Source organism: Malaya genurostris, chromosome 2 (assembly GCF_030247185.1).
Source record: "Malaya genurostris strain Urasoe2022 chromosome 2, Malgen_1.1, whole genome shotgun sequence".
NCBI classification, from domain to species: Eukaryota; Metazoa; Arthropoda; class Insecta; order Diptera; family Culicidae; genus Malaya; species Malaya genurostris.
Genome location: NC_080571.1, coordinates 317,101,265 through 317,125,918, shown reverse-complemented (window position 1 = coordinate 317,125,918; position 24,654 = coordinate 317,101,265). Strand labels below are relative to the sequence as shown.

At 38.0% G+C, this 24,654-nt stretch overlaps 2 protein-coding genes across 8 annotated transcripts; one reads left to right on the top strand and one right to left on the bottom strand.

Annotated features, from left to right (window-relative positions):
* The first annotated feature begins 8 nt into the window (after positions 1-8).
* On the top strand, positions 9-14,356 carry LOC131431217 (probable phosphorylase b kinase regulatory subunit beta). Of its 7 annotated transcripts, XM_058596799.1 has the most exons (12): positions 9-167; positions 246-364; positions 487-622; positions 680-1,581; positions 1,650-1,861; positions 2,202-2,216; positions 2,802-2,819; positions 3,426-3,560; positions 12,084-12,188; positions 12,245-12,370; positions 12,440-13,506; positions 13,565-14,356. In XM_058596799.1, the coding sequence occupies exons 1-12, from the start codon at positions 142-144 to the stop codon at positions 14,082-14,084; spliced, it is 3,381 nt and encodes a 1,126-aa protein (XP_058452782.1). In that variant the 5' UTR covers positions 9-141; the 3' UTR covers positions 14,085-14,356. The 7 variants fall into 7 exon arrangements, with proteins under 7 accessions (XP_058452782.1, XP_058452783.1, XP_058452784.1 ...); XM_058596800.1 differs by lacking the exon at positions 2,202-2,216; XM_058596801.1 differs by lacking the exon at positions 2,802-2,819.
* A 5,994-nt stretch (positions 14,357-20,350) lies between these two features.
* Positions 20,351-22,024, bottom strand: LOC131431216 (uncharacterized). Its single transcript, XM_058596798.1, has one exon. It carries the CDS (start codon positions 21,916-21,918, stop codon positions 20,512-20,514), a length of 1,407 nt encoding a protein of 468 aa, XP_058452781.1. The 5' UTR covers positions 21,919-22,024; the 3' UTR covers positions 20,351-20,511.
* Positions 22,025-24,654: the final 2,630 nt, after the last annotated feature.

Below are 24,654 nucleotides of genomic sequence, written 5' to 3'. Positions count from 1 at the left end.
ATTGAAACGTCAACTGTGTCATTCAAAAATTTATTTTTCCGTGTTGAGCTCCAATTGAATATTCGGAGCAAATTTTGCAGTTTTTCGCCTAAAACAACAGGAAATAGGCCACGGAAAAGTACGAACTAACAATCTAGCATCATGACAACTCTGGAACGGCATGTTCTGTAAGTAGTACAATCGTAGGCCAGTGATTTAGAGATAATTTCATCATCCTAATTTTCGGGGCGTTATTTTTTCTACAGGAGCTCGGTCCCATCGGTTGCCCGCCAGCCCAGCCTGGACGATATGAATTTGGACCAGTTTCTGAAAATTTCAAACTATGAAGATACGGTCAAACAGCTTGACATTTACTACGGGATCGGTAAGTTAGATTTGACTGATTTTCGATTTCACTTTTACTCGTTCGGCTTTGACTGATTGATTCGTCCTTGACTGAATGTTGTTTGCGTTGTTTATTTACTGTTTTGTTATTTCATTTTCCAGTCAAAAGACAATTGCTCCAGTTTCAGAGTCCAATAACCGGTCTATTTCCCGTTTTGAGTAGTGATCGCGACGTAGGCAGTATTCGAGATAGCGTTTATTGTGCGGCTTCAATTTGGAGTCTGTACCAAGCCTATAGGTAAGTTACAACAGGAATACAACAAACAATGTCAAGCAATATTTATTTCGATTTTAGGCGAATCGACGATGACCGTGGCAAATCCTACGAGCTCGGTCAATCGGCAGTTAAATGCATGCGCGGTGTGCTTGAATGTTGGATCAAACAGGCTCATCGTGTGGAGAAGTTTAAATCTCGCCAATGTGCGATGAATGCGCTGCACTGTAAATTTCATTTGCACACGGGTGAACAAATTTATTCAGATGAAAAATACAACCACTTGCAAATCGATGTGGTCTCAATCTACCTCATTTTTCTCGTTCAAATGATATCCTCTGGGCTGCAGATTATCTACACTCAGGATGAGGTGGCTTTCGTGCAGAATCTGGTTTACTACGTGGAACGTGCCTACCGGACACCCGACTACGGGATGTGGGAACGAGGATCGAAGTACAACGACGGCACACCGGAGATTCACGCTTCCTCGATCGGTATGGCTAAATCCGCACTGGAAGCCATCAACGGGTGCAATCTGTTTGGGGAGAAAGGTGCCTCGTGGAGTGTCGTCTATGTGGATATTGATGCGCACAATCGCAACCGAAGCATCTTCGAAACCATGCTACCTCGCGAATCCAGTTCGAAGGGAGTGGATGCATCGTTGATTCCGACCTTGTCATTTCCGGCGTTCGCTTCGCACGAGGATCGCCTGGTTGAGATGACAAAGGCTAATGTTATAATGCGTTTGAAAGGTAAGAAAGGATTCAAGCGGTTCAGCAGGGATGGCTACCTTTCGCGGTTGGAGGACAAAACGCGCCGTTACTATCACAAGGGTGAAATCAAGGACTTCGAAGGATACGAGTGTGAGTGGCCAATGTTCTACACGTACATGATCATCGACGGGGTGTTCAAAAATAATTTGGACCAGATTGAAGAGTATCAGATGGAATTGCGGAAATGTATGCATTCGGATCAGAATGGGGGTGAGTGGTGGAATCATTACTAAGAGATACAGGAAACAATCGAATATTTTTTTCTTGTGCTTGCGCAGATCCAGTGGTTTCGATGTGCTACGCACCGGATGGAGACGGCATGTTCACTCGGGCTTCATCCCAGTCCCTGTTTCTCTGGGGTCAATCAGTTTTCATTATCGCACAGCTGCTAACCGCTGGTCTGCTGCACATCAACGAGTTAGACCCGATCCGGCGTTATTTGCCGTCGTACAACCGACCCCGTAAAGCCGGTCGTTATTCTGCCTTCCAGGTAGGTTCCATTCCTTCGCCAGGACGGATAATTTTTTCCATTTGTATAGCCAAAATTAAAAATCAAAAACAAAACCCGGGGGTTAATTGGAGAGCAAAAATTGGAGGCTTTTAGCGAGTACCATGGTTACTCACTCTAGACTATTTATTTTCGGTGGAATGGATGGTGACAGAATTAACGATTTTTTTCTCTTTTCACCGCACTCTCTCTCTCTCCCACGCATATGCTGCCTTACTCGAACAATAATAACGCCCGGTTTTTCGACAATGTAAATGAAATCTCAATCAATCATTTGCTCATCATCCTCTCCTCTGTAACCAAAACCAAATAAAACTCACAGGCTAAGCCGGGAATTGTAAGTAAAGTGCTGCTTTAGTTGAAACCGATTTCGTAGTTATTCCGTAGCTTTAGAAACGTAAAACTCTGCGGATGAGAACTTTGCTCGTTTTCTATGAGTTTAGGTCGTTTATGATCGCATAGCTTAGCATCATTTTTTTCCGTCCATTCTCCACCATAAATCGGATCATTTCCTGTTCTGTGTGAATTAACTTTTGTTATATTTTTTGAAATTTGTTTTTTTTACTGGTTTGTTATTAGATTCATTAGTTCTAGTCAAACATTGGGACATGGGCAGTTTCTGTCTACAAATCTTCCACTTCCACACATATTTTGTTTACCCAAAAGAAAAATACTAACTTTGATCATTGAAAATATCGTTCAATTCGCTTGTTTGCACAACTTACATCTTTTTATAGTCACGATCATGAAAGCGGTTAGAATACTATACGAGATTGGCGATGATTTCGTTGAAAACTCTCGAATAGACGCTAATCACCGCCAAATGTATTAAAACTGTAGTTGGAAGATAAATCAATATTCTTTTTTCTTTGTTCAATTTCTATTTAATCGCTTAACGTGACTATTTGCATCGTAATTTCAGCGTACACAAATTGGAAGTGTAAGTACTGGTTTGAATATTTCAGACTCGACTGATTATGGTTGTTATTAGATGTAGTACCCTTTCTCGAATAAGTTTATCCACATTTTTTCCAGAACTATAAAACTGCACAACCGAATATCTTTTCACAATTTCACGGGTGACTAGAATATATTACACCGTCTCGTAGAATGTCCGAACTAGGTTTCCGTATTCTGGTCACCCGTTCATTTTATTTTTCATTCTTCGCTGGAATGTTGTTTTCTTTTTTTTTTTTTTTTTGAGTTGCTACCCATAACCAAGTGTTTAACTGAATATTCAAAGGCCAACTTCTACTTTTTCTTCCAACCCAAAATGCTTTCCATCTGGGCGCGCGCATGTGTCTGTGTGTGCACGCGTGCTCCATTTGTACATACGGCAAACGATCGAACGAATGAACGAACAAAACTGGGTAAATACGCGCGGAACAATATGAATCTTTCCCCGGATTCAACTAAATAATCAACAATCCAAAAACCGAACTAAACCACTTGACATACAAATAATTTGACACCCACACACACACACACACACATACCGACCGACGCCGTCGTCATCGTGCGGTGTTTTTTTTACATATGTCGGAAGGCCCTCGCGGTAATGCACCGTCCGTTGGCGTTGTCGAAAGTGATCGAGAGTGAAGTGGTGACGTCCAACGAGCCCAAGGATTCCGACGTCGAACAGGATCAGCAGTCCGTGGTGTCCGACGGGTCGGAGAAGCGCGTAAATAAACTTGTCTTGTAGTAGTTTTTCAGTAGCAGAAGTAGTGGAAATGTTTTTTTTTTACTTTCACCCTGTACATATCGGCTAAGTTGCACAGAAACCGTAGAGTTTTTCTTTTGTTCAGTTTACAAATTTGTACGATCTTGTATTTCTAAGTTTTTGTAGGTTAACATAGTCTGTGAAGTTGGAGCAATGTTTCGTTGTTTTAGCTGGAATAATTTTGTTTTGATGCATGCTTTAACAATACGAAACTAAACTGTAAGATTCTGTGTTAGATTGGCTCTACTGTCACAGATCAATTAAGTAACTGTTGTAAAATAAGTAGCCGTTTTGGTAGTGATGTGTATCTAAAACAACAACAAAAAATGCGCATCTCCCTCGCATCGCTGACTTACTGATAGTCGAACCCCTAGTTAATCACATAAAAACTAAACCATTCTTTAAATTATTCTCTTCTATCTTCGAGTGTTTTCTGTGCTCTTTGTAATATAATATCGTAAAATGTTAATGTTTTGATGGTGTCTGGTCATTTCGCCTACGATCATTAGGCATACAGTTTTTTGGGATACGATCATTTAGCATACAGATCATTTTGCATATAGTTCACCATCTAGCATAACTAGCATAACAGTCGTTTGAAGACAGGGTAATTGATAAAAGTAATACACACAATCCCAATTACACTGAGATCTTTTTAAAACGGTTTTTTTTTCAAGCGGTTTCTCTACTCGGCTTTTTTACACGGTTTTCCGAAGTTTTCCGGTTCTCCTGTTTTGTCTTAGAAATACATGAAACGTCGAAATCTGCTGTTCTTCGTTTTTTTTTTATTCCAACTATGGCAGAAATTTTTTGATTGTTTAAAAAAACATTTTTTTTTGTATTCACCAGATCTGGACGTTTCATGCATTTCCAAGACAAAAAAAAAGTTCGATTTCGGAAATCTCAAAAATTTTCAAGTCCCCAAATCGATTTTTTTCAATTTTTTTATTACAACCGATCTGGACATTTTATGCTTTTATCTAAAGCACTTGGGGCATCAAAAAAGGATTTTATTTTTACGTTTTTCTTGCGGATTTCCAAAGTTAAGGATTTCCGAAGTTACGCAGTTTTTTTACGCGAATTTGCAATTCCGGTTTTCTCTGTCGTGTTCTGGTGTTATCCCGAAATTTTTTAATTCAACTCGGACAGAAAATTTTAAATTGTTTTCAAAAAAATATTTTTTGAGATTATACTAGAATTTCCAAATAATGACTTCTAATATTCTGTTGCATAAGAGCGTGGTCACTGTTGTGACAAAATGAGAAGACTCAGTACGAGAATACTTTTGAATATTGTTTTACTAGATCAAAAACTTGCATGCAAATACATTAATAGCAAGGCCAATCCTCTTCAGCGTTAATAATGGCTTGACATCTTCGAGACATACTTTGAGCGAGATTTTGGCGCGTATTCTTCTGAAAATGACCTCCAAATTTTGTGAATTCGGCGAACAAGTTGTGTGGTCTGTTCTTCCCAAGCTTCATCTTCCTTTGAGTCCAAACTTTCTCAATTTTATTGGCATAGGGCGACTGAGAAGGCCAATGTCTGCGAACAGTTCCGTACAATATAATTTAATCTTTTTGGTCAATTTTGAAGCACCTTCGCGTAAAGTTAATGTCGGATTCTTCAAAAACAGATCACAAATCACTTTTTTGTCTTTTTCCGACAATACACCGACAGAACCGCGAACCGCGATTTGGAAAGACTTCGACATCTTTCACCTCTTTAAAACGATTCACCCACTTACTCACAAACTGTTTCGACTTTTTCATGTATTTTGCCGCGGCAGCTTGGGTCTTTTTGGGACCTTTCGGATGCAAGGAAAAAAACTGCTTCGAAGCGCGTGGCGCACGCGGTACTCATTTTGGAAAAATGCTGTGATCGAATTATAAACAATAGTCAGCTAATTTATACTCGCATTGCATGAAGGACACTACTGCCACACTTTCCACTTTACCAATCGCGAGTAATCGTGACCACGCTCTTATGTAACAACCTGTAATATACCGAAAATTTGATAATATTTTCCTACTATGAAAGAGAATAATTCTTGATGCCGCGTTCCATTGTATAAACACGTCGATCAACTTAGTCCCGGGTCTGACAAAGAAAACAATTATTTATTCCAAATTTCATGAATAGCAGTACAATTGTTCCAACGACGTTCCAAGATTTCTAAAACTTTTATACCACAATTTCTCCTTAGCCTAATAAAGCGCTTTAATCTCAGCAATGAGCTCATCATTCGATGCAAATCTCTAAACATAAATTTTTTTTTCAAATCTGAAAACAGAAAATAGTCGTTGGAGACTAAATCTGGTTAATATAGTGGGTGCGATATCAATTCAAATTCCAATTCATGGAATGTAGCCATCGTAACCAAAGCTGGAAACGATCCGCTCACATGAAAGTTTCAAGTAAAACTCTTAAGTTGGTACCAAAAAATGGAGATGTTTACATGGCTGCATTTTGTTTTCGAAGTGCATATTATTGTTAGTGATAAGCCATCATAAGTCACTGTTTTCATCTCGATTCTATCCCAGAAAAATCATGCATTTAATATAAAAAAGTGTGCTTTCCCATGGCGTATTTTCCATGAAACATTTGGTAGATATGGTAAAATTTGAAGCCTAATAACTTCGAAATGCGCATATATTCGAAAGCTCGTCATGATTATTTTCAAATGATTTTATTCGTCGCGTACATCATGAAAGGTTATTTGAAAGACCATACTGATGCGCAAACCGAACCAAATATGCGATATTATAATGAAAAATAGTGTTTTAATTTTATTACATTTTCATATGAACAGTACTAGTAACAGATCCTAAAATTCTACAATATAATTGAAATTATATGAGTTCCCCATAAGAGCCCATGTTAAATTCAATCGTCAACCTAAAAAAGATTCAAAGAATGGAACTTAGATTGTGCGTCAGGTAAAATTAGTTCTGCGTTAGTTTGCCAATGACTACTATGCTTTCTAAATGTATTATTCAAAGAATAAATGTATCATTTGATTGCAAATCACCTTTACATTCGAAAAGAAATTTGTTGGAAATGAGTCAACTGTTTTCAATGTATTCGAACCTTTTCGCAACATCAAACTGACAAATCCAAACCACGGCATTTCGTCTATTCGTGTATAAACGAGAACGGGACTTTTCATTCGTACGAATGATGTTCGAATATATACTTTCTAGCCCCTTGGGATGACTTCCGCGGCCCCAACGGAATGGGAAAGCAAAACAAACATAAAAGCACAAAACTCTGTAAGCCAAAACGGTTAAATTTTATAACATCTACCCGGTGAACGACCAAAATGGTTAAAGCCGGGGTAAAATAAATGATATAAAAAAAAATATATATATATACTTTCTAGCATTTTTTCTTTGCGGATTTTTTTTCCGAACTCAGGAACTATTCGCGTGTGGTTTGAACGATTGTTCAACATCGACTGACTATTAAATTTTGAGTCGAATTATTCTTTCTGTATCTAAATACGACCACGTCATTTTCTGTCATTGCAGTTAGATTTGTGTATAATATTTGTCATGTTTACTTAAGGTAGCGCTTCGCCATGGTCAGGTCGAAGCAAGACAACTCACTGCTTCCTCTTGCTTTGTCGCCGAAATTTCACCCTAAATTGCAAATTTCTAAAATACTAACCCGATTCACCGAAAATCAAAAACATACGATTGTAGGTAAATGATTTTACTATGCATTTGGCGAAAAATATCAGTTAGAAAGCTTTTCTTTCGCGAGATTTCGTGCGAGTTTTGTTAAAATTTGGTTTTCTTTTTTTCTTTTCTCGCTATAAACAACTCGCATATGTAGGGATGTGCTACGTTTTCAACAAAGCGTCAAAGCTAGTAGCGATGAAAATCATTACTGATTTCTGGTTCTACTGAAACATGAATAGAAATTATTTTACAAAGTAGTAACACTTACTTACATTTTCTACTCATCTATATTCAACGTTTACGCAGAGAGAACGGAAAACGAAAACAAAAGAAATGTTGTTAGCGTCTACCGCATGTAGCATTTTGCACACCCCAATGCATGCGTTGACATTGTGTGCGTGCGAAAGAATAAGGAAAAACTCATTTATTTTTATAACTCGCACGAAATCTTTCGATAAATATGTTTATCAGGCACAATTTATATACGAATCGATAGAAAAATTAATTATCTAGAATCGTATGTTCTTGGAATTTCCGTTTTCTTCCCCGTTTTTTCACAATTTTGAGTAAAGTGCTTGAAACCCCGGGATAGGCAGCGAATTTTCTCATTTTCTCATCGATGTCAGAGAACTGTTTCATTCTCTAGGTTACACTAGTTAATGCACAATCTCTTTGGTTTATTTTAAGAATCGAAGAGAAATATTTTTAATAGTATACCACAGTATTATATATGAGAAAATGATTGATGTGAGAAAAGGATCATTACACCACTATGTTGTATTAAAACAGGTTTTTGACTGTTTTATTCAGCGTGAACATATGGTAACAGTGTCAAGCTATGGTAGAGTTTTTTCGCCTATTCGCCACTAATGGCGCTACTTGTAATCGTGCACGGCCCCTATAGAAATGAAACAAAAGATTCCCAAGAGATAATTCACCAGAAAAATGTTCACAGGGCATTAAGATATTTTTACTCCACTTGCAGAACGGCTTGTTGGAAGAGCTTTTTTGATTCCATTTTCAAGAATGGTGCATTAGGCTAATGCTACAGATGCACTTAAAAAAACCTGTTTTAATCCACCTAGTGGTGTAATGATGCCTTTCTCATGTATATAATATTGTGGCATTCTATTCAAAATTTCTCATACGGAATAAAACAGTGCTTTGATTGAGTAAGTCATCCTTAAGAAAACGAAATGGGTTCACTATTATATGCACTTCCGGCACCGGAACCCGAGAAGTCGGTTCAGACGACCACCAACTAAAATGACGTACAACTTCTTCTAGTACGCACTCTAGATTACGATTAAAATGTTTGTTGCATCCGAAAATATTTTAAGTGACGGTGTACAATATTAAACACACAATACCCTATAATTAAGGAACCGAAAGTCGGATCCGGATGAAATTCAGGAATTCCGCATGGGACCACGAGACCTTTCATTTGAATCTAAGTTTGTGGAAATCGGTCAACCCATCGCTGAGAAAAGTGAGTGAGATCCATTTTGGTATATATGACCGCTATTTCCGGTACTTCCGGAACCGGATACCGGGAACCAGGATAGCCGGAATCGGTTTGTTTAGTTGCCTACTGATAATAACTATCGATTGGTGTGGTTTTGAGACCAGTTTAGAAAATTTTTTACGTTTTTTGTTTCGCCGGTTTAAGTGACGGTGTACAATATGTAACACACTTTACCCTATAACTCCGGAACCGGAAGTCGGATCCGGATGAAAGTCAGGAATTCCGTATGGGACCACGAGACCTTTCATTTGAATGTTAGTTTGTCAAAATCGGTTCAGCCTTTTCCGAGAAAACCTAGTGAGATTATTTGACACATACACACACACACACATACATACACACACACACACACACACACACACACACAGACATTGCTCAGCTCGATGAACTGAGTCGAATGGTATATGACACTTTTCACTAGTCGGTTTTTCAAGTGATTGCATAACCTTTCTATATGAGAAAGGCAAAAACAAATACTATCACTTTGCTTTGGCAACAAATTTTTAAGCGTTAAGCGTTTTTAATTACATTGACATGAACTGTCCGAAAATAGATTAATCGCAGATGAAATTAAACCATTTATACTGTAGGAATATCTACTTAATACATGGAAAACTTGTTTTACAATTACCGGTGAACGACCGTAACTAGTTTGAACCCGGGTATAAATAAACGATATAAATTCAAAAAATTGTATTACAATTAACTCTTATATTCTTCGGCATACTTTCAATTACATGAAACGGCCACTACGTAACTGACATGAATGATGTTCATTTGCCATTGAAAATTTTCAATATGAAACGTTTCTGGTGAAATTAAGAGGATTTTTACTCTGCGTCTTGCTGTCTTCGGTCTCCGCCAAGTGACAGTATTTGAATACAGCAATTTCGTTTACATGAATGGTTATGACAAAATCAACAGATGTTAGTTAAATTGACAACATTTTAGTTAAAACAACCAGGGCACAAGTGTTGAGTAGTTTTTGCCATCATTTATTTATCTACACCAGAACCGAAATTCTGAACCAGGTTTCAGGAACTGAAACTGAATTAAAGAACTAAATTCGTAATAGGAAACAAACTCAGCAAATTTTGGATTCGGAATCCAGATTAAAAATGCAGTTCATTAGTTTAATTTTAGAATTATGAAACTGAACTCACTGAACTGAAGTTATAGAACTGAATTCGGAACTTGTACATGGAACCTAAATGGTGGAACTGAATTCAAGTTCCGAATTTAGTTCCAGCATGCAGTTTCTGAATGCTGGAAATTATTCTAAAACAGAATTCCTGAAACTGAATTCCAGAATTCAGTTATTAAACTAAATATAGAAACAAAATTCTGGTTTAGGAGTCAATTCCAAAATTCATTAGGTTGCCGAGCCCAGATTTAAAATTCATATCTTCATTGATTCGGAATTCTGAAGTTGAAATCCTAAATCAGAATTTGGGAATCAAGCTCCGCCTATAAATTAAGGAACTAAATTCAGTTCCAAAATCTAGTCAAGAAACCAGTTCCAGAGTCATTAAGCTTAATTTCTGAACATGTAATCAAAAACTGAATCCTGACACTGAATTCTGAAACTAAATTCTAATTATAAAATTATGTTCAGGTGGACCAGAATCCAGGTTCTTAATTCAGCCTTAGGATTTTATTCCTGAATCCAATCCAAAGGTCAATTCCTGAATCCAGCTCTGTAGTTGCTTCAGTGATAATCTGGTGGACTGGTGGAAGGTTCTAACTACGACGTACAGTTTTGTATTTATGAATCTTAATTTTGTGTATTACACCGACGTTTTATATTACAAATATTTAACCCTTTGGCCTTTCACCATTATTGTTCATACGATTCGGTAATTATTATAGGGATTGTAGTTACGCTTGTTTTACCTTTTTTCTGGCATCACATTTCTTTCGTGGAATTTGGCCCTTCTGTTTCAACAAACTTCGCAGCCAATTTTTAGCGTACAAAATCATTGCATAGTTATTATTACGATCCTGCTGACACTAAGACTCCCTCTGGGTCTGGACTCGAACATACAACAAGCGAAGAGCGAATGGGTGATCCGACCCTAGTTTGACTTTTGATCCATTAGATTAGAACAGATGTCTAATTTCAAAGGAAGAATAGAAACTGTTTACATTTAAATGGCACATATTGTTATCGAAATTTCAGTAGTAGAAAATATTTTAAAGATAATGATAAAAGTAATAATCGTAGGTATCGGAAATATGTTGATTTTCTTTGTAAAATATACACTGAACTGTTTGAAATGTGCACATTCATTGTTAATACCATTTGAAGTAACGTAAGATCATTAAATGTCATGTGCCTATCTAACACCACAGACTAACAGACAGGACACTCAAATTAGATTCTTCAATCATTTTAACGGTCTTTTCGAATATTCCTTTATTTGGGACAGTACTCACATGTGTCATGATGGCGCCTCGTTACCCTATCAAAAACATCCTGTCTGTCATCTAGACTGTGTTTATTTTTTTCATTTACCAACAGAGTTGCCATTTATACAGAATTACCTGTAATGTATTGATTTGTATACGTCCATGCGAATTTCATGCAGGATACAGATTTAATACATATGGCCAAAACTATATACATAATTGTGCCTATTTCTCATCCTCCAACGCAAGACAAAATCGAACCCGTTTTGTTACAATATTTACTTGCTTCTGGTCTGCCGCCACTTAATTTCTGGTGAAAACTACCGACACAATAAAAAATAGTCTAGATGAACAACGTTGAGTCAAATAAATGGTTACCTTCCAACATCGCGAAAAAGTTAAATATATTATCAACGTAATCCAATAATTTATTGTGACGATTCATTTTCAAATATTTTGATGAAATCAGGCATCCCTGCAAGCAGCTGATCGGTGTTGACAAACGAGGGGAAACCAACTAGTAAAAAAACTTTTACATAACACAAGGGGTGTACAGATAGTAAATAGTTCGCGCAGTACAATATAGGTGGAACTAGTGCATCACGAAAAATTATTTTTTATAAGAATTTACTCATACTGTCATGTCTGTTAGTCTGTGCTAACACTACTGGAGTTCTAGATTGACTTACAGACTTGTGCTTAACCAAGATTTTCTTATAGAGTTTCTTTTAACAAACTTCTAACTAGATGATTTATTTTGTACATAATTTATATAACTGAATTGCAATTGGTATTCAGAAACATTCAAATCACAACCAACATCACTCATTTCGTTTTTTGTTTTGACTCATAAAACCAATACACTAGGGAACCGCTACCGACTTGGTGGTTCAAATCGTGTTGATCACCGAATCGATGCGTCTGCAAGCGATGATGGCGACCTACGGAATTCAAACGCAAACTCCAAATGAGGTAAAGATCTGATCTGATTTATTTCGATACGTTCAGTTCCAGTATTCGTGTTTCAGGTTGAACCAGTTCAAATTTGGTCCTCTACGCAGTTGATCAACGTTTACCAGCAGTTGGGAGTCAACGATAAGCTCGGTTTGTCTGGACGACCTCCGCGACCGGTTGGTTCACTCGGAACTAGTAAGGTACTGTGGATGTCGCATCCATAATCAAAAACGAAATAAGCTAATATGTTTCGTTATTTGGGATCCTAGGTCTATCGTATATGTGGCATGACGATTCTTTGCTATCCATTGATCTTCGAAGTGTCTGATTTCTATCTGTACCGTGATATGGCTTTGCTGATCGATGACATAAAAACGGAACTCCAGTTTGTGGGTAAATACTGGCGGTTGTCGGGTAGACCAACGGTTTGTTTATTGATTCGCGAGGAGCATATGCGTGATCCTCAGTTCAAGGAAATGATCGATCTGTTAGCCATGTTGAAGAAGGGATACTGTGACGGGATGAAGGTTCGGATCGGCCGTCTGCAGAATTTAATTTCGAGTTCCTGCATTGAACATCTGGATTTCATGTCCCACTTGGATTTACCCGATCCCAGTGAAACAGCTTTCCCCCAGATTCATCACGATTACATCGGATATCAAAGCTTGACGGATGTTCCCAGAGCGCAATCGTACCGGGAGAAGAAGATTAGTGCAGCTGAGTATCAGACGAAATCTACGGTCGAAATTGTCGAGGGACTGAGAAGCACAGAGTCGATATTTTTACAAAGTCAATTGCTAGGAATTCTACTGCATCGCGAGGGTGCCAACTATGAAATCGCTGGTGATACGGTTCATGCTAGGTTAATCGATCTTTACAGTCGGGCCGGTACCCTCCGATACTGGCGGGCTGTTCGTTATTGCAGTTCTCTTCTGCGTCACATTGTCGATTCGATTTCACCTTTCATCACAACGGTGCTGGTTAACGGGAAACAAATAACAGTAGGAGTTCTTGGACAACGAGAAACCGTCTTCGACAAACCGATGACACCGGAAGAAATTCAAAACGTAATGTATTCGACGGTCCAACCGTACAATGTGATCTATGCCGTTCTGCAGCAGGAGGTGGTGCTTTACTGTGGTCGACTGATCGCAACCAATCCGGACATATTCAAGGGTATTTTAAAGATCCGCGTAGGTTGGGTACTGGAAGCGATGAGATTGTATCTGGTCACGACTGGTGACGAAGGAACTGACATCGAAAATCTATCTCCGTTTCACATCCGGAAGCTACTGCAAAGGGTTCTAACGGTTAGTGAATACGCTAGTGACGAATCGTGAGTTGAATGAATCATTTCATGACTTTCTGTTGATAATTAACGCTTCTTCCATCAGTGGTTTCAGTGCTTTGCAGCGTCGCCAGCTTGAAGGATGTCTGTTCCGCGTGCCGCACTCTTTCTATAACCACGTGTGGGATGTTTTGGAACGAACGCCGCTAGGCATCACCGTACAAGGCCACACGCTTCCAGCAACAACGACTCTTTCCAACAAAAGTCGAAGTGAATTTTCATTCGCCTTGCAGGTTGAAGAGATGCTGAATAAAATCGAACAGCCAGAACGACGTCAAATTGTTGTGGAGCTACTGTGCATCGTCGCGACCATATTGCGACGTAATCCAGAACTTCGGTTTAATCAGATTTTGGATTTGGACTTCCTACTGGAAGATTCTTTCGGCATGTACTGCAAGGATAATGATTTACCGACCACGAAGGATATTTCGCCACTTTTCTCACTGTCTCAAATTCAAACTACCGGCTATTTGGCTCGGGCAGCGGTCAACAGTGTTCTGATGCGGTGTGCCCTTGCCTCCGACATTTTTGCTGAAGATGTTGAAGATCACTGCCGGGTCCAGTGAACAAAAGACACGTTAGTAGTTAAACGGCCATGTAGAAGTAGGTTTTACCTTTTTTTGACTGTATTTTATGTGAAACTTAACGATGAAGTCACTTAAGTTTTGTTTGATCTGTTTCCAAAGAAAATTTTATCAACCGTTTCTATGATGTTTTAGCCATTTATACTGATCGATAGGTATAAGCTTTTGAAGCCTTCAAAGTGAAACTTGCCGTTTTATAACTTACTCATAGAATCTTATTAATAATAGATTTACAAATTGTATTACCAAATCAAGTAATATAAGCGCAAATGATTAGTTCTATCGACGTATTTGAAGAAGCCTTTTTCTTATGGGATTACTGTTGTTCTCATATCTTGAATTAACAAATGATTTTCTACTGAACAAAACTAGCTAGACATTCGGTGAAAATGCGTTGTTTGTCTCAAAGCAGAAAAATCGCACGTATCATTGAGATTAAGAACAGATCCGCCCCTTACCCACGATGCTCCTTATCAATGATTGATCGAACAATTCTCGATTAAGAACAGCGTCTGATAACTAGGTGACTTGAGTTTACTTTCGTACCTTGTCTAAGACAATCGACAAAATACACTGCCTTTAAACGACAGAAAAAAACCTGTTTTATACCGCCTAGTAGAGTTATGATACCTTTCTCATATAGCTCATATTTGCATTAAAATTACTAAGGGATTCTTAAAATAAACTTTCCTTTGAATATTGAATAAGAACTACAAAGTTGGGGTTTTGTTGACGATGTTTTCAAAGCGGCATACGACACAATCGATCGAGAACAGCTATGGCAGATCATGCACGAATACGGTTTCCCGGATAAAGTGACTCGATTGGTCAAAGCAACGATGGATAGAGTGATGTGATACGTCCGAGTATCTGGGACGCTCTCGAGTCCCTTCGAATCTCGGAGAGGGCTACGTAAAAGTGATGGACTTTCCTGTAACTTGTTCAATATTGCCCTGGAAGGTGTGATTCGAATAGCGAGGATCGACACGAGTGGCACGACTTCCGAAAGTTCGTACAACTTTTTGGCTTCGCTGACGATATTGATATTGTGACACGTAACCTTGAGAAGATGACGGAAACCTACATCGGACTGAAAGCTGAAGCTAGGCGTCAAAAACAAAATACATGAGAGGAAGAGGCTCTAGAGCAGAAACACTACGCCTCCTACCACGAATATTGATAGATGGTGACGATATCGAGGTGGTTGACGAATTCGTGTATTTGGGCTGGTGGCCGCCGATAATGACACCAGCAGAGAAATACAGAAACGTATTTTGGCAGGGAATCGTGCGTACTTTGGACTCAGAAAAACCCTCCGATCGAGAAAAGTACGCAACCGCATGAAATTGACCATCTACAAATCGCTCATTAGACCGGTTGTTCTTTATGGCCACGAGACCTAGACTATGTTGGCAGAGGACCAACGCGTTCTCAGTGTTTTCGAAAGAAAGGTACTGAGGACCATCTATGGCGGAGTGCAGATGGAAGAAGGAACGTGGAGACGGCATATGAATCACGAATTCCAACAGCTGCTAGGAGAACCACCCATCATACGGACAGCTAAAATCGGACGTCTACGATGGACTGGGCATGTCATAAGGATGTCGGACGACAGCCCAGTGAAAATAGTTCTTGAATCTAATCCGACTGGTACAAGAAGAAGAGGAGCGCAGCGAGCAAGGTGGATCGATCAAGTGGAGGGTGATCTCAGAAGCATCCGTGGCTTGAATGGCTGGCGACGAGCAGCCATGGACCGAGTTATGTGGAGACGTATGCTTGATACAGCAAAGGACACCCCAGGACTATAGCTGTTAGGTAAGGTAAGCAATCAACGCCTTTGCTTTTTTTAGTGTCATATAAAGCTTTATTACTGCGGCAGATTTCATATTCCAACGACGAAATGGCTGGCAGACATAGCCAGCCGTCTGGGGGGAAATCTGCCCGCCGCGTATAAACGGGAATATGCAAGCTCACTTTTACTATGAATGGTTTTGGCCCTGGAATAGTACTATTGAACTGTATAACCGTGAAAGCATCTTATGTTTACATTGTACTTATTGTTTTAACTAGTGCCATGGTATTTTTGAAATTTCACTTCTGGTTCTTTCGAAACACGGAAATCTGGTTAATTTGACAATAATGAAGATCATTCGAACATGCAAAAATGTTCAAAAGTTATATTATTTGAAATTTCGATGCAAAAATAACAAGAATACAGTAAAACCTGCTTTATTTTTCTAATACATTTTTCACTGATTTAACATTATCTATAAAAATTTATTTACAGTATTTCTGATTCTGAGCCAATTTTTTCAGCTATGAAACGAGCGAGTTCTAGCAATTGATTTTGATTTTGAATATTCGTTACTTTAAACTTTTCTATGATGATAAATTTACCTTCACTAGTTAGCGCAAGAACTTGTTTTTTGAACCCTTGTAGACATTCAAAATCATTAACTCATTGCTCTATTTAACATTTTAATGTTTCTGTTATGAAATCGTTCGGGTTTTTTACCAGCGAATTTCTTGGGGAATAATACTGTTCCTATAAAAGTGTAGAAAAAACGTTATATAAGAATTCCTAATAGAAGTATTTACACAGAGTTTTCCGTTAACTCAGCAAATTTTTCGGACATTATTTCAGAAAAACCTGCCATATCCGCTAGAGATATTCATGTGTCAAGTGTTTACGATGCTCCGAATCGAGTTCTCCATGTTTTGAAATAACATTTTTTCCATTATCATTATTACTTATGAAATTTACTCACCTGCAATGCCACGAACACTAATACAAGATATCGCAATTTCGTCGTTGGAATATGGAATCTGCCGCAGTAATGAAGCTTTATATGACAGCATATAAAGCAGAGGCGTTGATTGCTTACCTTACCTTACCTAACAGCTATAGGCCTGAGGTGTCCTTTGCTGTATCAAGCATACGTCTCCACATAACTCGGTCCATGGCTGCTCGTCGCCAGCCATTCAAGGCATGGATGCTTCTGAGATCACCCTTCACTTGATCGATCCACCTTGCTCGCTGCGCTCCTCTTATTCTTGTACCAGTCGGATTAGATTCAAGAACCATTTTCACTGGGCAGTCTGGCAACAATGCAACAACCGTTTCCGGCAGAGAATTTCGCCTAGCGTTTATTAACGGTTCTTTTCTGTCGGATTCTTGCCATACAAGATTGGAAGAACCGTTTTGAATCGGTTCTACATTTTAAGCGTCTTAGTTTTATTTTTTCAATAAAAGATACATATGAAAGGCAATAAGTTATTGCCCTTCATATCAGCTGTTTTTCAAAGAAGGACGTATCTTACAAAAGTAAACAAATCGAGGTTCTCTCTCCTACCAATAAATGCTTCAAAATCCTACAATTTTGTCTAAAAATTCGTATTCTACAAAAATCTCAATCTTGGTAATACCAAGAACTATAAAAGGCGAAACTGTCATTCCATTTGTTTACGCAAGTTTCGCCCTCCGTGTTCCATGCCAACAAACAGGGCGATACTTCAATTGCTGGTAAGGAAGGGCGAAACTATTTATTTTCTTTATTTTAGATAGTTACCGAACCTTTTATTACTGGAAATAGTAAAAGAGACAATAAAACTACTCACAGATTTGTCTTAGTAGCGAAAACCAGTCAATTTCGTGAAAAATGCGCAAGGGCGTATCTTTATAATTCACACAGGAAGTATAAAAGTAAACAAATCGAAAAAGGGCGAAACTCTTTTTATGTTGATTTATTCAATGGATATAGAAGGAAAGTGGTGACATTTGCGTGCCTTTTGAAAATAAACTAACAATTCATCGACTAATCATAAATTGATCAGAGAATATACGATAATTTCTAAACACGATTTGAATCCGAAGTCGAAACATTCATCGATGATTTTCTCCATTTGCTGTCAATGTTAGATTCGCCGTTCTTTGAAAAAACAGCTGATATATACTAATCATGGCAAATGTTTTTGCCAATAACATCCCTATCAGCAGGCCGTTCAATTTTGTTGATTTTTGAGCGCTTGTTGAACGATATATTGCACGAAATATTCGTTCAATTTGCTGGAACGGTTTGTTGTTGTTTTTTCTCTTGCAAAAATAGTGTGAAAATTAAGTGTTACCGTTCCATAGAAAGAAAATTTGTTGTTATTCTACGTGAAGTAGAAGTATTGTGCAGGTATGTATTGTTAGTTTAAACAAATGAGTGGAGAAAACTTCAGAAATTCTGCAGTAAAACTAGTCCAACGGGGCTCCAACTCCTCATGTTAAAAATGGCTCAACAATGGACCTCTGTCTGCCGGGTTTGTTGAACGAAAAAAATAGCTTTCGGTTCAACGGTCTGTTTCAAAATCGGCAAACGAAGGACCCGTGTTGGCCTCCCGTTGAACGATTGATTGGACTTTCATTGGACCAATGATACAACGTATTGGACCAATGAAGGACCACCGTTGAACGTTTTTTTCTAAGTGGGATTGCTTTCTCACTACCAAACACATCCATATTTCAATCACAGACTAACAGACATGACAGTATGAGTAAATTCTTATAAAATTTTTTTTTCGTTATGCACTAGCTCCACCTATATTGTACTGCGCGAACTATTTACTATTTGTACACCCCTTGTGTTATGTAAAAGTTTTTTTACTAGTTGGTTTCCCCTCGTTTGTCAACACCGATCAGCTGCTTGCAGGGATGCCTGATTTCATCAAAATATTTGAAAATGAATCATCACAATAAATTATTGGATTACGTTGATAATATATTTAACTTTTTCGCGATGTTGGAAGGTAACCATTTATTTGACTCAACGTTGTTCATCTAGACTATTTTTTATTGTGTTGGTAGTTATCACCCGAAATTAAGTGGCGGCAGACCAGAAGCAAGTAAATATTGTAACAAAACGGGTTCGATTTTGTCTTGCGTTGGAGGATGAGAAGTAGACACAATTATGTATATAGTTTTGGCAATATGTATTAAATCTGTATCCTGCATGAAATTCGCATGGACGTATACAAATCAATACATTATAGGTAATTCTGTATGAATGGCAACTCTGTTGGTAAATGAAAAAAATAAGCACAGTCTAGATGACAGACAGGATGTTTTTGATAGGGTAACGTGGCGCCATCATGACACATGTGAGTACTGTCCCAAATAAAGGAATATTCGAAATGACCGTTAAAATGATTGAAGAATCTAATTTGAGTGTCCTGTCTGTTAGTCTGTGTTTCAATCTCATTTACCTCGTCTCAAGATTCGTTTTGTGTACGTACATGCGGGATTGACGAATTTCAAATTAAATCCAATAAAAAAAAGAAAGAGGAGGGAAATAAACAAGACACGTACGGCGAGATAATGACACAATTTCGCCCGAACAATTTTGACAGCTGCCGGAATGCAGCCAGCCTTCTGACGGTTGCCAGAATTCCTCACAAGCGGGTTGTCAACATCATCTGATTTTATTGTGTGCTGAAAACCACTATACTAGTATGGTTAAACTAACCTCCCACTTAGAAAAAAACGTTCAACGGTGGTCCTTCATTGGTCCAATACGTTGTATCATTGGTCCAATGAAAGTCCAATCAATCGTTCAACGGGAGGCCAACACGGGTCCTTCGTTTGCCGATTTTGAAACAGACCGTTGAACCGAAAGCTATTTTTTTCGTTCAACAAACCCGGCAGACAGAGGTCCATTGTTGAGCCATTTTTAACATGAGGAGTTGGAGCCCCGTTGGACTAGTTTTACTGCAGAATTTCTGAAGTTTTCTCCACTCATTTGTTTAAACTAACAATACATACCTGCACAATACTTCTACTTCACGTAGAATAACAACAAATTTTCTTTCTATGGAACGGTAACACTTAATTTTCACACTATTTTTGCAAGAGAAAAAACAACAACAAACCGTTCCAGCAAATTGAACGAATATTTCGTGCAATATATCGTTCAACAAGCGCTCAAAAATCAACAAAATTGAACGGCCTGCTGATAGGGCTCCCATATGGTAGCTGTTACTATCTTGTTTTTCTGAGTCACCATATATGGTGACAACAATAATTAACTTGCTTGGAACGGGTTCTGGGTACATGCGTAAATGGCATGCAATTTTTATGAGAAATGTAGATTTATATACAAATTTGAGCTCCAACCAGCACATGCATTTCACCGTCATATTACCGCAAGAATTTGTGAAAAACGTCATCAAAACTAACTGAAACGCAATTGTTTGATTATATCGACAAATGTGGTTTTATTCTACAATACGCTTTGTAAATTGTAAATTCTTACATTCAAGTGTTATGAACAGTCTTTCAGAGCAAAATGTCAATGCGAATGTGCTTAAAATTAGTTGGTTTAAGGTTTTGTCCTCAATGACTAGAATCGACAACCATCTTCCTGAGCTCTTACCAAATCTTCAGCCTGATTTTATTAACGTGCATAAAAACAGTCACAACGCATAGCATGAAAATGTAGTAGCTTATGATGGTCAAAGCCGCCGGCGGCTCCAGTAGCAACGTTTGGAAAACCATATTGATCAGTCCGGTTAGTAAGTTGGCGCCGAGGAAAAATACTAACCCATTGCTGTTGATTGACTCGAATATCAGTGGAATGTACCAGATGCAAAAATCGTCACCCTTCATGATCTGATCTGGCGATTTTGGTTCCTCGAACCGCACGAAGTAGATGAAAACTTCACAATACATAAACAGAGCGCACATTGTGGTTCCGATGGACAGAATCCAAAAAACGTATCCCATGTTGGCAAGTCGTCGGGACACTCCAAACATATCTTCACATACATAAATCATTTTCCAGCAAACACCGGCCACGATACTGAGTTTGATGGCTTGTTTGATGAATTTCTTAGCAGGTTGAATTTCAACCGACGGTCGCATTACAGATCCTACGTTGGTCGATGCCAAATATAGTGCAACATATCCAGGTATAGACGCGATACCTTCTCGGTTTGCTTCCACAAAATTAGATCTCTTGGTGTTTTCGCTGAGAACGTAACGAGATACTCCAAGGTGCAGCATCATTTCGTGGCAGCATAAAATGGTTATAGCAATAAATTTGGCAATTTCCGGATCTTTTATAACATCCATAATAAATGTACCAGCAATCTTAACGATAGCCAATGTAATGAAGAAATTCCAATGCACTCCATATTCGGAAACATGCTGCTGATAGTCAATTTCCTGTGTAACGAAGAAGCGTCCAACTCCTAGTGCGATCAACGGTAATGTACCTAATAGAACGCTCCGCACTCGTATCAGATTCAGCTTTTGATCTTTGTCCGGCTTATAAACGATTCCATTGCTGAACACATAGAGCCCAACTCCTACGTCCATCAATCCGAATCCAAACGATTCTGTTTTAGCCAGTTCTCGGGGAAAAATACGGAAATCAACCGCTAATATGCAAATTGCTGTCATTAGATTTATGAGTGCCCTCGCTGCAGTTATAAACTGTGGTTTTCTACCCGGAATTTGTACAAACGGCATCAGGTGGGTTTTGTGTCTCATTTGTTGAAGTGATGATATGACAGTTATCAGTAGTAGAGCAATGGAAATGTTGCTGACCAGCTGGCTCAGTACTGTAACCATTAGTACAAAGGGAAATACTATCAGGAAAAATTCTAATAAAAACCGAGCAGGAATTTGTGCGATTGCGGTTGCAGAGATAAGCTGAATTGTGTGGAAACTGGTGAAAAACGATGGCACGATGTGCAGAAACACGTTCAACGCCGATGTGCCATTATTGTTCTGCATTGAATTTTCGTGTAGTATTTTGTACTTGACCGGGTCCATGGCCACAAATAGAACGAATTTATCACTGAACCAAAACAATGACTATTAAATAGCGGCTAAATAGGAAAAATATAATTTTTCACACCGATTTGGTGTCAAATTTCACCGATTTGTGCTTTGTTTACAGCTTTAGTTACTTTATTTTCCACTAGAGGAGCACGGTTGTAACATCAGCTACAGGGTTTAATTGTTTATGTTGTTTATTTAAAAAAGTATCTATGCATTCTACACTCTAATTATATACTATTGAGTAATTTTCAACCAACAAAAACATTTAATAGTAAGAATAAGAAACATATAAAAATACTGAAAATTAGTAAAAAATTGCTTTTTATCCGTACATGGAGTACATAATAATGAAGCAATTATGGAATTCTTAACTTTTCTTGTCATTGTTTGAAGTAAAAAGTAGTGATGTGATACCCAGTTAAAATATGTTGAGAATGATTTAGAATTTAGTATGGTTTTTAAATGATTAACGCATCCAATATAAAACAAATTTAATTTCAGATGACTTCACTGATGAGTAGGCGCTCAGAACAAGACACTAAGTAAATTGTGTTGTGGAAACCGTTAATTTTATCCTATGATGCATCGAAACCCACCAAAACATGAGTAGGGTAACAGAGGTATTTTGGCCACTTCATATATTTTGGCCCACCTAACAAACTTTATAGATTTCATCGGATTTTATAGATGTTAAGTAACTCATTTTGCATCAATTTGAAGCTAATCACATTAAATTACCTATTGCGGAAGGGGTTTTTAAAGATATTACAATATTTGGTGGATATTTTTTAAAAGTGGGCCAAAATAAAATCAATCCTAAAGTGGGCCAAAATACCTCTGTTACCCTACCCAGTTAAAATATGTTGAGAATGATTTAGAATTTAGTATGGTTTTTAAATGATTAACGCATCCAATATAAAACAAATTTAATTTCAGATGACTTCACTGATGAGTAGGCGCTCAGAACAAGACACTTAGGTAAATTGTGTTGTGGAAACCGTTAATTTTATCCTATGATGCATCGAAACCCACCAAAACATGAGTAGGGTAACAGAGGTATTTTGGCCACTTCATATATTTTGGCCCACCTAACAAACTTTATAGATTTCATCGGATTTTATAGATGTTAAGTAACTCATTTTGCATCAATTTGAAGCTAATCACATTAAATTACCTATTGCGGAAGGGGTTTTTAAAGATATTACAATATTTGGTGGATATTTTTTAAAAGTGGGCCAAAATAAAATCAATCCTAAAGTGGGCCAAAATACCTCTGTTACCCTACTACTCGGGAAAATGGTTAAGGTCGTATTTCATTGAGATCCTCAGTAAGAAAGAAAATCAATTGATTGTTGGCTATGTCTGAATCCAAATAGTGACAAGAGAAAATTTGGTTTAATTTAGCTAATATTGTTGCTAGAAACTACAAAACTATATGTTTGATTTTACTCAGCGGATTATATTTCTTCAATAAATATTTTGATAAACATTACAAATATTTTACCTAAGCGTTTCAGTTAATTTCAGTTCAGTTTAAAATCAATTTAAAATGAGTTAGCTTTAGATAAGAATAATATTTGCAGGACTTTGATGATAGGTAAAATGATTAGTATTTCAACTTACGTTTTTGTTCGTTAAAATCATACATTTTGTTTTGTTTTTAAGGGTAATATGATTTCTTTCAATATAATTTGTATGGTTGTTTCGATACATTTTTCTTCTTTTTTTCAATTAAAATTTTATTTGGCTCATTTGCTTTAGCTTAACGTTGTTGTTATAGAAGAAGAAGGGACGCCGTATCAAGGGGCGTCATACTCCCCTAGAGTTAATAAAGGAATGTAAGGAGGGTGGGAAATATAAATATATCATTCGTTTGTGGCACAAATCTTCTAGATACACTTTGAACTTTCTGGATCATCACAATTAGATCAGATTGAAACAAGAGAGATTATCCTTGACTGGGATTCTTTGTTGGTATGGCGTTTTTCGGTAGTTTGCAGCAACTCAATCAGTTCAAAGCAGGTTCATGCTCCGAAGCATTGTTTGCACAGGGCATACTTCCAGCAACGTAAAGAAGAGTGCGTAGAGCTGTAGACGAGAATGAGATAAGGAGAGCACTAAATTTAGGCATTGATAGTTTTTCAAGGGAGTTGAAGATGCGAGTCATATAAGGAAGATTTCGAGTTGCCAAGACGTCGTGGACTGGTACGAAGGGTGGTATACCTCGGGCCCGAAGGAAACCTATGAGTTGGGACCTGGCATCACAATACTCGACACACGTCCAAACAACATGCTCCATGTTATGATAACCCTCACCGCAAACGCAGACACCACTCTCAGCGAGCCCCACACGACGGAGATACGCGAAGAACATATAATCACAGACTAACAGACATGACAGTATGAGTAAATTTTTATAAAAATAATCAGTTACATTGTAGCTAATGCTTCCCGTAGCTTAGGATTCTTAATGAGAATAACTAAGCACTTTGCAGACATACACTGTCTAAAATCGCTTTACTGCTCGCTTGTTCGTTCAACTCTCGAATATTGCTCGGCAGTTTGGAACCCATGCTACCTGAACGGTGCTCATAGAATTGAGTGAATACAGCGCAGATTTGTTCGCTTCGCTCTTCGCTGATTGCCGTGGACCGATCCTCATCAACTACCTAGTTATGAAAGTCGCGGGTCATTAATAGGTCTCGACACATTACAAGTGCGACGAGA

Coding starts and splice junctions, on each gene's coding strand:
- LOC131431216 (XM_058596798.1), bottom strand. CDS start 21,918: ATGGACCCGGTCAAGTACAAAATACTACACGAAAATTCAATGCAGAAC.
- LOC131431217 (XM_058596799.1), top strand. CDS start 142: ATGACAACTCTGGAACGGCATGTTCT. Junction 365..486: donor TGACATTTACTACGGGATCG/GTAAGTTAGATT, acceptor TTCATTTTCCAG/TCAAAAGACAATTGCTCCAG. Junction 12,371..12,439: donor GTTCACTCGGAACTAGTAAG/GTACTGTGGATG, acceptor TTGGGATCCTAG/GTCTATCGTATATGTGGCAT.